Raw genomic sequence first — 13,180 nt, 5'->3', positions numbered from 1 at the left:
TGCTTGTACAACGTAAAATTAATGAAAATTTTTAGAAATAACTTTTTGTATTTTTTGTACATTTAAAAATTTAATTTTTTCTTTAGACAAAATTTTACAAATTTTAATTACTGAAGCAATCAGGATTGGCTGAAAATGTCAATCTGGATTTTATGGATTTTTAAAAGTACCGTTTGAATGTTCCACTAACTTGTCTCGCAGTGTTCCTTATTTTAAACTTTATTCCTGAAACTAAAATTGCAAATTACGATTGTTTGTTTTTGAAATGTTTGTGCAGATTGGAACATTGCGGATTAGGACGACTGCGATTATTTGGAAAGTCTTGTCTGCGTAAGTCTCAAGTCGATAGTGGGGTCGATCATGTAATTTCGCTCCTCAAAATTTTCAATACATTTTTGAGCAACGTTCAAGAAATCTCCATTGAAACTTCGCTCAAATTTTAGGATGAAATTGTTGAGCCTTACTCTCAAGCTCCATAGGAAAGTTGCACAACATGAAATGTTGCCATTACTTTAAACAATTTTTCGCCCCTCCATTAATTTATCATCCAAAAAATTATTATCAAATTTGGCGCCAACATTTGAACGTGTCTGTATGTGGCGATGTAGAGTTATAAAAATCCACACGTGCACTCGTGGTGCTCAGTGCAATCGTCTGCCGCACACGTTTCCCTCGGCATTTAATTTCCTCGGCGTTGTGTACTTAAACTGAAATCAAACAAATATTAATTTATGATGTCCTCTTGTACAGGCTGAAGAAAATTAAATGTACGGAGACATTAAAACAAATAACTACCAAGACAAACGAAGACAAAATATCAGATAGAGAAACATGAAAACACACCATGACACGTAGTAATATAGAGGAGCGCTCACAAATATAAAGACGCAGCACGAAACATCATGCAGATAGTCGAACGAAGAAAGAAAATCAACGAAGCGATCGTCACAGCCGCTCTATTAATCTTGTCAGCAACGTCTTATTTTTTTTGAAGATCAACAATTCTGTTGTGCACACATGTGTACACACACATCCACATAAACAAACTCATACTCACGCACGCACGTACACATACATTTTTCCAAAATTTCGCCCAAGCTAAAACAAACAAAGACACACACACGTACATGCTGGCAAAATCGGTAAGACGTTTTAAAATAATGAAAACAGAATAATGCAATTGTTTTCAAAGTTATTTCTTTATGAAGTATTATGTAGGGTTATGTTCATTACTAAAATTCAAATTACATTTCCATTTTCCAAAGAATACTAACTACTCAGCAATACCTGAAAGCATTAAGAAACCAACGATAACACAGTCAGCATGTTAACGACCAAACAAAGTAGCAGCACCTCGTATAAAAATCATTCATAATTCAAACTTGCAGATAATCAAAAAAATAAAATATTCCTGAAAAACACGCTATCAAGCAAACAGCAAACATGCGAATGTGTAATAATACCCCTGCTAATACAACCGTAAAACACATCTACAATAAAAAGTCACAGATACACGCACACACACATAACCGTGCAAATGTACGCGAACAAAACCAAACCCACAAAAAAAAGAAAGCAGACCAGATTGCGTTTGACTGAAAAAACACGCAAACACGCTAGAAAGGAAGAAACTTCTGGCTTCTAGATAGAATTAAAGATATGCGCGCGGGACGAATTTGACGCTGCAAAAATATAAAACACAACCTTAAATTACGAAATAAAAATTCAAAAGCCTAATAAAACAAAGATAGAAAAATACTGAAAAAATTGAACAACGAAAAACAAAAAAAAATTTGCTTGAATCGTTTGAATGCAGACAAAATTTAAAATTTAATACAGGCATAATCTGTTTAATACGGCTTTCATCCCATATAAAAAATAAACATAAGACTAATCTCGTTGATACCTCTAATACCCACGTATCTTGACACGCATATGTTAGTTCTAAGAATAAGCACAAATTAAACTATACTACAAAGTTTTTTAATAAAAAAATAAAAAAGATAAAATAAGAAAAAAAAGTTAGATAAACCAATAAGATAAGGCATTTCAGGCAACAAGCAAGTGAGTTGCATTGTATTATCTTAGTAATTTCTGGACTGTAAATTTTTTCACCATAAAAGCCGACGCTCATTGCCGCGTTAACTACTTCCTACTACAATTACTACCTTCATTTCTACTACAACTAACAACTACTAAATTTACAGTTAGTGTTAGTAATGGTACCTCTATAAACTCTACCAGTCTTGTTGTTCTTTTTTCCAAAAACTTCTTTCAAAGTCAACTACATTTTTTTATTGCATAAACAACAACAACAACAAACAAAATCTACTGAAAATACTACTGAAAATACTACTGCTACTATACTTGCTACTACCACTATTGCTACAACTACTGGTATCACTGTGACATTTTCAACCTCTGTTATCGTGAGATCAGCCGTTCCGCAACAGCCTATTTCTCAACCCCGACACCAACATTTGTTTTCTATCGATTTAATTCATTGCTATTTTGTTACAAAGTCTGGAAATAGCTGACTTTTTTTCAAATTTCTTAACAGTCAATTAATTATTTCAAATTTGCTAAAAATGCATCGGTGCTAAATTTCTTTGGAGGAACAAATGAAATAATTATTTAATTCTTTTTCAATGGTATATTCATCATTTTAATATCTTACAATCTTTTCAATATTTCATCTGTCTCTTATATCACCATTATGTTAAGATTAATTTAATTGTTATAAATTTGGAATATATTTTGGTTATATTGTCTTGGCTTTACATTCTCTTTTCATATATTTTGTTGTTTTTTATGTTATCTATGGCGTTGTTTTACTGGACGATCGGCTAACAAGCTTACTACTGAATCTCTGCCAGTGATGAAGTTTAATCACTCCAAGCATTACCAATATTATCAGTAATTTTTTACATTTTGAAAGTTTTTATGGTCTAACAAATTCTGGCCATTTTATTTCAGGTCAAAATATAGGCAAAAATGCGTCTAAGCTGCTCAATCTTCATTGTTACTACTACAAATAACATTATTGTTAGTTCGATTCCCCTAACAACTATTAACTTCTGAAATATTAATACTACCTCCAGTACAACAATAACCTACTCCATACCACTTCAACATTACCAGCATCACAATAATACTTATATGAATAAGATTTGTTATTATTATTGTTGTTGTTATTATTAATATTGTTTTATTAATATAAAGAAACAGTTACTTTTTAAATGGCTAGATTTTTGTTGTTGTTGTTGTTGCTGCTGTTGTTGTTGTTGTTGTTGTTGTTGTTGTTTATCGTAATACTCGATCCGCAGAGAGTTAGAAAAATGTGTAACTGCTCTTCGGAGAATAAAAAAATATAAATGTAATAGAGAATTTAAAGTATAAAGATGAAAAATAATGGTAGGAAATTAAATAGAAAGAGATAGAGAGTGAGAGAGAGAGAAAAAGAGATAGATAGAGAGAGAGAGAGAAAGAAAGATATTTTATAGCGTATACAACATTAAAAATGTATCAAAAACGAATAAAATTATAATAAAAAATTGAATGAACGAAGAAAAAGCATTGATGAGGGAAAGAGAGAGAGAAAGAGGGAGAGAGACGACACACATACAAAAATAAGCAATAGCTCAAATAAACTTCATAAAATGAATAAAAAAGAAATAAAATTTCAAAATCTTTAAGATAGAAAGAGTGAAAGAAAGAAAGAATGAAAACTAGGAAAAGATGAGATTATCGTGAACAGCAGCAGTTTAATACAATGACGCAACTGCGCGTCCTGTGTTGATGCTTCTTCACGTTCGTGGCAACAATGTTGGTGGCAACATGACAACAATGTTGACGGCAACATAGCAACAATGTTGATCGCAACATGGCAACAATATTGATCGCAACATAGCAACAATATTGATCGCAACATGACAACAATGTTGATCGCAACATAGCAAAAATTTTGATGGCAACATAGCAGCACTGCTGATGGCAGCATGGCAACAATGTTGATCGCTACATGACAACGATTAATAAGAGTCGTATTTGAGCTGTTAATTATCGTTGCGTATTTTTAGCGATTTTGGAGCAACTATTTAAATTAGTGAACGTAATTGGGGTGCAGTAATAATATTTTTATTAGCATTAACACCTGTGAAACAAATGTCAATATGTAGCCCTATTATTATTATTATTATTATTATTATTATTAGTAGTAGTAGTAGTAGTGGTGGTGGTGGTAAAATTGTTTGACTAATGCAAAGTTGGCCGGAGTATAAATATAAAATAAAATAAACCGAATAAGATTCCATCTTAAAAATTTTAGTATAATTGCTATTAAAAATATTATTACTATTAATTATAATTTTAAAAAATAAAAATTTTGCTATTATTTTTATCATAATTTTTATCCTTTAAATTTAGACAATAGATTGCTATCAAACGAATAGACTGGAAACGTATGACTTCTTTCAAGTTAAATCTTCATCATCCGCATGGAAGATTGGCTATGAATGTTGTACTAGCACAAGAAGTTTGTTTATTTTTTAATAATGTAAATGTATATTCATTAAATAAAGTAGTAGTAGTAGTAGTAGTAGTGGTAGTAGTAGTAGTGGTAGTAGTGGTGGAAGTAGTATTGGTAGTAGTGGTAGAGATAGTAGTAGTAGTAGTAGTAGTAGTAGTAGTAGTAGTAGTAGTAGTAGTAGTGGTAGTAGTAGTAGTGGTAGTGGTAGTAGTAGTTCTAGTAGTAGTTCTAGTAGTAGTAGTAGTTGTTGTTGTAGCAGTAGAATTAGAAGTAAAAGTAGTAGTATTAGTAGTACTATGTACTTTAACACAAAGCTCTGAATCGGAGACAGAATTTATGGTAATAGTAGTAGTTCTAGTAGTAGTAGTAGTTGTTGTTGTAGCAGTAGAATTAGAAGTAAAAGTAGTAGTATTAGTAGTACTATGTACTTTAACACAAAGCTCTGAATCGTGCGAACATCGTTCCTTACTTGGTTACAATTAAATTTTTGTGTCGCAAAGGCCGTGGATGTGTGCATCCCACCACACGGCACATGTTGTACACACGCATTGGTGTACAACGTGTATCAATGCAAACAACGCATTACACACAAAACGTATAAACAGTCTTCTGCATTCGGACAGACGGCATTCGAACCAGGCTAATGCGCTACAACAGTAACGCGAGACATAGCGCTCCTACCGCCTCAGCTAACGAACTCTTGCTATTGTTGCAGTAATTAAAAATTTTTATCATTCTTGTTATTTATCAATGTCATTTTACTCTTGTTAAAAATAACTTCAATAATAACGATACTAAAGTATATTTAATTTTAAAATGCTTTCAAGAGTTACCATAAATTCTGTCTCCTTACTTACAAATGTGCAATGAATGAATTTCAAATCATTACGGTAACGAAACTAATTAAAAAGAATGTAAAAAATAATCACATTTTCTCTACTAGCCTAGCAAGTCAAACATTCAGTCTGATGCTGAATTAAAAATGTCGAATGCTTACGTAACGCTAATGATGTTTATAATGCTAATTATCTTTCCTCTCTCTCTCTCTTACACTCTCTCTCTCCTTTTCTCTCTCTTTTTCTTCTTCTTCATCTTTCATTCTCCGTAATGATGTATTCTTATGTGTATGCAAAATGGCCGACTGGTCGTTTGGTAATTGCTTTAAATATACTACTTGTGGCACAGCCTGGTAGTTTAATGTTGTTCGTGTGGCTGTGGCATTTGTCGTTTTGTTGCTGTGGTTGTTGTAGTTGTAGTTGTTGTTTGGGTTGTCGTTGTTGTTGGTTGTGTTTGTTGCTGTTGTTGTTGTGTGTATATTTGTCTAGTTGTTGTAATGTGGGAAGTTAATATTTTTTTTGTATTTGGGTGTTATTTGTTGTTGATGTTGTTGTTGTTCTTGATGCTGTTGTTGCTGCTGCTATGTGAATTTGATTATCGCTGTTTTACTAAACAGTTGTCGTAGTTTAGGAGAAAATTTTTCACACGTGTGTAGTTGTAAATAGATTTGTGTTGTTCATGTTGTTGTTGTTGTTGATGTTGTTGATGTTTTTGAGTGATTATAATGTTACGTCGTTGTTGTCGTCATTGTGGTTTGTCATGTTACTATATTTTGATATGATGTCATTGTTGATTATGTTTTATGCTCCGCTGAATTGTAGTTTATGGATATTTTTTGTTGCGAATGTTTTGTTGTTGTTTTTTCACCTACTCTTAAAAAATATTGGTGAAAATTGAAAATTTTATGTTTCATTCTAGTTTAAATAATTTTTTCTGTTTTACGAATTTTAACAGTAAAAATTTTAGTGCACTAAAGCTAAACATTTTACTTTTTTCTTCGTTTTAAATGGTAAACATCTTGGAAAGTTGTATCTGATTATTTTTTTGGTTTTTACAATTTATTGACATTTTTTGTAATGTAAAATGTTAATAATTGATATTATATAATGACAATTTTTATAAAAAAGTTGAATTTTATTTGATGTTTGTGATATCTTAAACCAACCAAATTCCCAAGAATACACTTAAATAAAAATCTTTACTTACTCTTCGATGGATCAGTCGCTAAAGAACTTCACAGATTGTTAAGCAAGTAATATCCAAGATTTATTTTTATTTCGGTCAACCCAATGATTGAGATTTTGATTTTGCAAATTTGAAAAATTTATTGTTGAAAGTCTGCAAAATGAGATCATTGATTTTAGATTAAATAAAAAATTTTCAGTTATAAAAACTTTTAGTAACAGTTTCATATGGAAATGCGAACAACAACATCTAAACAAGTCATTTTTATTACTTAAAAAAATTAGACAATCAAATTATTATTTTATTTTCATCTTTGTATTATTATTATTATTATTATTATTATTATTATTATTCTTGTTGGTAAGTAGTCATCATAAGATACTTTGAAAATTCAGTGAGTTTGAAGAAATTTATTCAAATTGGAGGAAATAAGAATAAAACATTGAAAACAAAAAATTAATCATTTATACGCTGCGTGTGTTGTTAAATAATGCCGTCTAAGCAGGGATGATTGCACCAGAACGGATGACACCTCTGCGTTCCATGCATGCATTGGTGTATGTCTTTGTCTGTGGGGATGTATGGTAGTATGCGCGTATGAACTTATCAATTTTCTTCTTATTTCGATACTTCTACAGGTTTTGCATCAAAAAGAATTAAAACGATTTCATTTACAATAAATTTTAAATGAATAAAATCTGTTAAAAAATCTGTTACTACAATCATTCCAACATAAAAAATTTCAGCAGATTCGAAAATGCAATTACACTCACGAGACATAACCGTGAAGCACCATTATTTGAAACTGCTCAACAACTGAAAAACGGTTCCACAAAATGGCAAAGAAAATTTTTGATCTATTGAACTGCCAATCAAAGCGATTGTTCGTTCATCTCCAGCTTCATGCAAGTGGTTACCAAACTGTCACATATCCACTTCCAACGTCAAATGTGGCCATTGTTGCTGCTCATTTTGTTTGCTATCTACAGTTCAGGCATCATTGCATTTTTTTTTAATTTTTAACAAAATGAACACAAACATTTTTTATATTCATACTTTATCGTTCTTTGTATTCTATTTAGGCTCTTTGTCAATGACTTCTATGTCATAACTCTTCTAACTATTTATGTTTGTAAATGTGAGACCATACAAAATAGGCAAGATTTGTTAATCAGAAATAGTCATAAATAAAAAAAGTGTCACTGAAACTTCATAAACATTCAAAACGAACGATGAAATAATAGAGTTAAAATATAAATAACTTCATTTTTACTAGCGGGTTATGTACTTTCTAAACTTATATAGGGTGGGTATGGGAAGGTAGGTAGGTAGGTAGGTAGGTAGGTAGGTAGGTAGGTAGGTAGGTAGGTAGGTAGGTAGGTGAATAGGTAGGTAGATTAGGTAGGTAGGTGAATAGGTAGGTAGATTAGAGTGCTACTTGCTTCCTAATTGTTTTATAGCAGACTCAAGATGACCTGTTTCGATAAAGTCCCTGCAAATCTCAATCATTATTTATGCCCTTTTATGCTTTGGTTGAGAGCAAAAAGGTAATTTTTTTCGTTTTTTTTCGTTCGAAAATTTTATTTTTAAAATAAACCTCCAAACTAATTTAAAGTTTAAATTTTAATTTACTATGGTTATATGAAGTTTATTTTTTACTCAAGATCAAGATAATTTCACGAAATGAAGGGACTTCTTCGTATCCTTTTAAGTCGTTCGTCTTCAAGTCAATTTTAATGAAATACATCGTCAGAATCGTTGAAAGGATTGTGACGGTTACTACAAACAACTTATAAAATACTCAAATTTATTTTAAAGAATTACAACATTCTTAACAATTAACAATGTTTGTGCACAAACGTCAGTTCAAATACAAGTATATGAAGGGACTTTTAACTAATAAAAACCTGATAGGATACAACAGTATATTTTCATTTGGTATCTTGTCAGTTAATGTTGATGTTGTTGTTGGTGTTGATGGATGTTGTTTTTGAATGCTCTTAGATCATGCAGTTGTTGGACTTTTATGGTTTTTGTCGGCTGAACTCTAGAATGAGGTTAAAACTGAAAACTATTTGATAATATATTGTTGTTGTTGTTATTGTTGTTCATGTTTTAATTTACCAGTTGGAATGTTGTTGTTAACGTTCCGTTTTATTAAATGTTTAATGGTCGTATTCTATGTTTACCTAATTTTAAATCGTTATTGCTACGACTATAAATGCTTCAGGTTTGTCTAAAATTTTTGTGATAATAATGCTAAACAAATATATGCATATTGTATTTTCATGAATATTTTATTCAGTTTTTCATATTTGAAAGCTAAATTATCAATCATACATATAAACTCAAACGACATTTACGAATTAATGTCTGTTGTTCGTACACACGATATCACAATACAACGTGCACTTTATGAACATACAAAATTTTCTTCGCAACATCCTCTGCGTAGTCTCAATACCTGTTTGAAAAAATCGAATTTCAAAAGCCTTTTTGTGGAGTTAATTAAAATATTCAAAAAAAAAATTATCAGTTCGATTTTTAATGCCTTCAAATTAAAATGCCCAGCAAGCAATTTAGTTATTCCACTTGTACATGCACACGCAAGAATAGAGGAACAAAAATATCTACCTCATCGAAGGCTTCATCACTATAAATAATGAACAACAACGTATTTAAAAAAAAACAAACATGAAATTTTAATATTTTAATAAAATATTTAACTGACAACAAATTTATAAAAATTTGAGAAGAACACCAACAACAACATCGACATAAAGAGCACGAAGAACAACGACAGGAACAATAAAAAGCTGAGCAACAAACAAAATCCAATTAGCTTTGGAGACTGTTAATTAATTTAGGTGCCCAACTTGATATGCATGAAACATAAAAATCTTAATATCATCACACCATCCCGGTCCAAAATCCATCCATTGTATGCACGACAACGTTCAAGCGCTTACATATGTATAAGAAGAAGATGCACACACTTCGAAATGTACAAAGATCGGAATGGAAAAAAAATGAAAAACTAAGAATAATTTGAATAAAATTAAATTTACATTCGATAATTGAAAAGATGGATGAGAAAAAACTGGACATTCATCGGGCATCTGCTGACGAGTTTCATTTTTTTGGTGTGAAAAACCGTATCCAAATTAATTTCTAATTAAATTACGTTTACAGGATATATGAAGCAACATACACACGTGTATGAAATTAGTTAATTAATCAATTAATAAATTAATAAAATAAATTAATTTAATATAGAATGAAGAGTTGTTAAGTACCGGTATTGTTCCGCCGATATTTTTCAGTACTGACTTCGGCAATGACGACACACTCGATGCCACTTCGCTGAAAAACAATCACCACTTGGTATTTTTGAACGCCATGAAGATATTTTTTTTTATTTTAAAGTTCAAAATTCAGCGCGTTTTCTAAGTGGAAAATATATAACTATGAATTAAGTTCTGTCGTCTTTTGCCTGTCTGTTTTTAAACGCTTTTCTTGTCAACGTTGTTGTTATTGTCACCATTTGATATATAAAATGGAAATATTTGCACTGATATTCTGATTTTGCTGTCGGTGAGGATGTTTTTTATTTTAGAATATGCATCTTTCGCCATAGCTATCCTTCGTTTGACATCCCCACAACGTTTACACCTGAGGTAATCAGACTTCCGAGATAATAATTGGAGCTGCTGACTTGTTTCGCCTGTTCACCATTATTAATTATGGAGCAGATCGGAACGGTTTTGCTTTTAATGATAACCATGTACTCTATTTTGTCGATCGTCCATGTACTACAGTTTAAAAAATGCTAGGTATTGTTTTTGGTATTTTTGCAGATGTTTTCCAAAATGGGTATCGGTGTTCATTTTGACGATACATTTAAAACCGGTGTTACTATTATGATACAATTTTTGAGCTTTCGCAACCGTCACGGAACATAATCAGAATTAAACACGCACATCTGTTATGTATATATATATATAAACTATAAAATATAATATAAATAATATAATAATAAATAATATATTAATAATATATTATATATAATAATATTATACGCATAATAAACTTGCCGGGCGAATCATAACTTCATGAAACATTTATGTATGCAGTAATGTTATGAATGAGGAGCATGCAATCGTAAATTCATTCCAAGTCAGAATAGGAATGTATAATTGAAGCCGTAGAAGTGAACATTCGTTCGTTTGTTTGTTTGTGCCTGCTTGCACATCATCCGATTCATCGCCACTAACTATTTGAATAATGTGAAGCGTTTTAAAGTGGAAGAGGCGGCCTTCAAATGCGAACAAAATGCACGCACTCGCACATCACAACATAAGTTTCTTGTAACATCTCACGCACACGTACAAACACGCACACGCACACGCAAACACACACATCGTTGCGTACATTAGTTTGATGTACAAGAAAAGTCCTAAATGTATATACAGTACATTACACCTACTTATGCAAACAGTCGTAAATTTATGCATTCATCCGCACGAACAATTATGCACAGCCACGTACACACACTCAACGCCACGTGTATTCGTAATATTATGTACGACGCAGTGCACACTCGAAGCTGCCTGTGTTTGTACGTGTCTGTACGTGTCTGTGTGTGTGTGTTTGTGTGCAGTGGTGGATTTTATGTACTTGTGCCCGTGCGTGTTTGTGTGATCTGTTAGTGGAGCGTGACTAATTGTAAGACTGCATCTAAATTGCATTATGAGCATGTACATCGGCGCTCCCATTTATAAGCGGCGCTTAGGCAGCAACAAACTTTATCCTTCTAATTACAGATGCGGAATTTATTTTCGACGTCAATTTTTGTAAATTTATTTTAATCAAAAAGTGTTTTTTAGTAAATATCGCTAAATTTATGAACAATTTATAAATAATTCAATTAATTTTGTTATTCAGCGAGCATTTTTATTAGAGCAAACCGAGCTCACTTCACACGCACGCAAGTAAGAAGCTACGAATAAACCCACCTACACACACAAACATGCACACACTCGAATAAACCCACCTACACACAAAAACATGCACATACTCGAATAAACCCACGTACACACACAAACATGCACACACTCGAATAAACCCACGTACACATACAAACATGCACACACTCGAATAAACCCCCTTTGTATAACAGCACACTAACGGGAGGAGGAGAAAATGTGGTAGAAGAAATTCTTTAAATTATCAGCAAGTCAGAATCATTTAGACACAGCTCATTCGTCAAGAGTTTCTGCGAGACGTGATGAGCTTTCTCATAAGAACATCGGTGCGAGCAAGAAAATTTTCATGTTTTTGCTTAACAAAAATTGGAATACAAACAACTATTTTATTTGGGAACATTTTTACAGATTATCTGCAAAGATCTTACATCCTTTGAAGATGAAGAAGTTTTTTTTAGAAAAATTTAAACTTCAAAATTATTTGCTAGTATATATAAATTATTATTCCAGAAATTAATCGTACAAAAAACTATAAAACGTGACTATTGTAACTTCATTTTTTAATTTCAATATTTACAATTCATGTGAGAACTCATAGCGACAAGTATAATTTCATTTTTTGTGGCGTTTCCTACCAAAACTAACATATAAATGAAACTATTGAGACTTTCCGTTCATTTTGTACTGTTGAAGAAATAAAAAATAAAATGTCATGCCGTGCTTCTGGTAGAATGCTGAAGAAAAATAAGTTAAGCTTTGCCTCTACTGCTATTCATTCTCTATCTCCTCCACGCATACCAGCCTACCTACAGCAACTAAATAAATTATGTGTGTGTGTGAGTGTGTTTGTGTGTGTGTGTGTATGTGCGTGTGTGTGTGTGATTTTGTGTATATGTGTATATTTGTATATGCATATTTATCATTCTTATGCAGAGAAAAACATACAATTGTAAATGTGTAAGTATTGTGTGTATCTATTTATATAGTTGCCATTGGGATTCGGAATTTTTCTAAATTATCTAATAATTTGATATTAATACAATAACAATGATAACAATAATAATAATAATTAATCAATTAATCATATGAATGTAAAATTCGTTTATACAACATGGTGACATCATTTAGATAGATTATTTACGGATCATTCACTTGAAAACATTTGACGGTTTTAAACTTTGTTTTTTTTTTACGTCATAACATCATAACAATAAAGCTTACTGAATTTATTTTATTTTTTACAAATTGATGAGGCTCTGTCTCTAACTTTTTATATTTAATTTGTAGAAAAATAATTGTTCAAAATTATGAAATTATTTTAAACAGTTTTTTTTTCAAACCGGAATAAAAAGTTTTTAAAAGACAATTAGCCATGCGACAAACTGAACTTGATTCCATAGGGAATCGGCGTGAATTAATTTTTTGCCTGTCCACTGTGAATTTGAATACACTTTGCAATTACAGGAAACAAAAACGTAAGTGGCCAACGGAAAACAAAATTGAAAAAAGACTTCAAGCTGATGGTAAACCCAAAATGTGTGGTTTTAAAACACACCTCCCTATAAAACTTACAATAAAAAATCATATAGATGTATGCGACCAAATTGTAATAAATGGAGCAAATGCTTGTCAAAAAATTTAAAAA

The 13,180-nt window shown here is 31.5% G+C and overlaps 1 protein-coding gene across 1 annotated transcript; it reads left to right on the top strand.

The window, feature by feature from the left end:
* Positions 1 to 3,239: 3,239 nt before the first annotated feature.
* On the top strand, positions 3,240 to 5,246 carry HELRODRAFT_177208 (hypothetical protein; the record flags this gene model as incomplete). Its single annotated transcript, XM_009025410.1, has 3 exons — positions 3,240 to 3,329; positions 4,426 to 4,534; positions 5,134 to 5,246. The coding sequence occupies 3 exons, from the start codon at positions 3,240 to 3,242 to the stop codon at positions 5,244 to 5,246; spliced, it is 312 nt and encodes a 103-aa protein (XP_009023658.1).
* Between the last annotated feature and the right edge of the window lie 7,934 nt (positions 5,247 to 13,180).

The sequence above is a fragment of the Helobdella robusta genome (genome assembly GCF_000326865.2).
Source record: "Helobdella robusta unplaced genomic scaffold HELROscaffold_41, whole genome shotgun sequence".
Lineage (NCBI taxonomy): Eukaryota > Metazoa > Annelida > Clitellata > Rhynchobdellida > Glossiphoniidae > Helobdella > Helobdella robusta.
The sequence above is the reverse complement of the archived record's forward strand: the minus strand, read 5'-3'. Positions and strand labels throughout refer to the sequence as shown.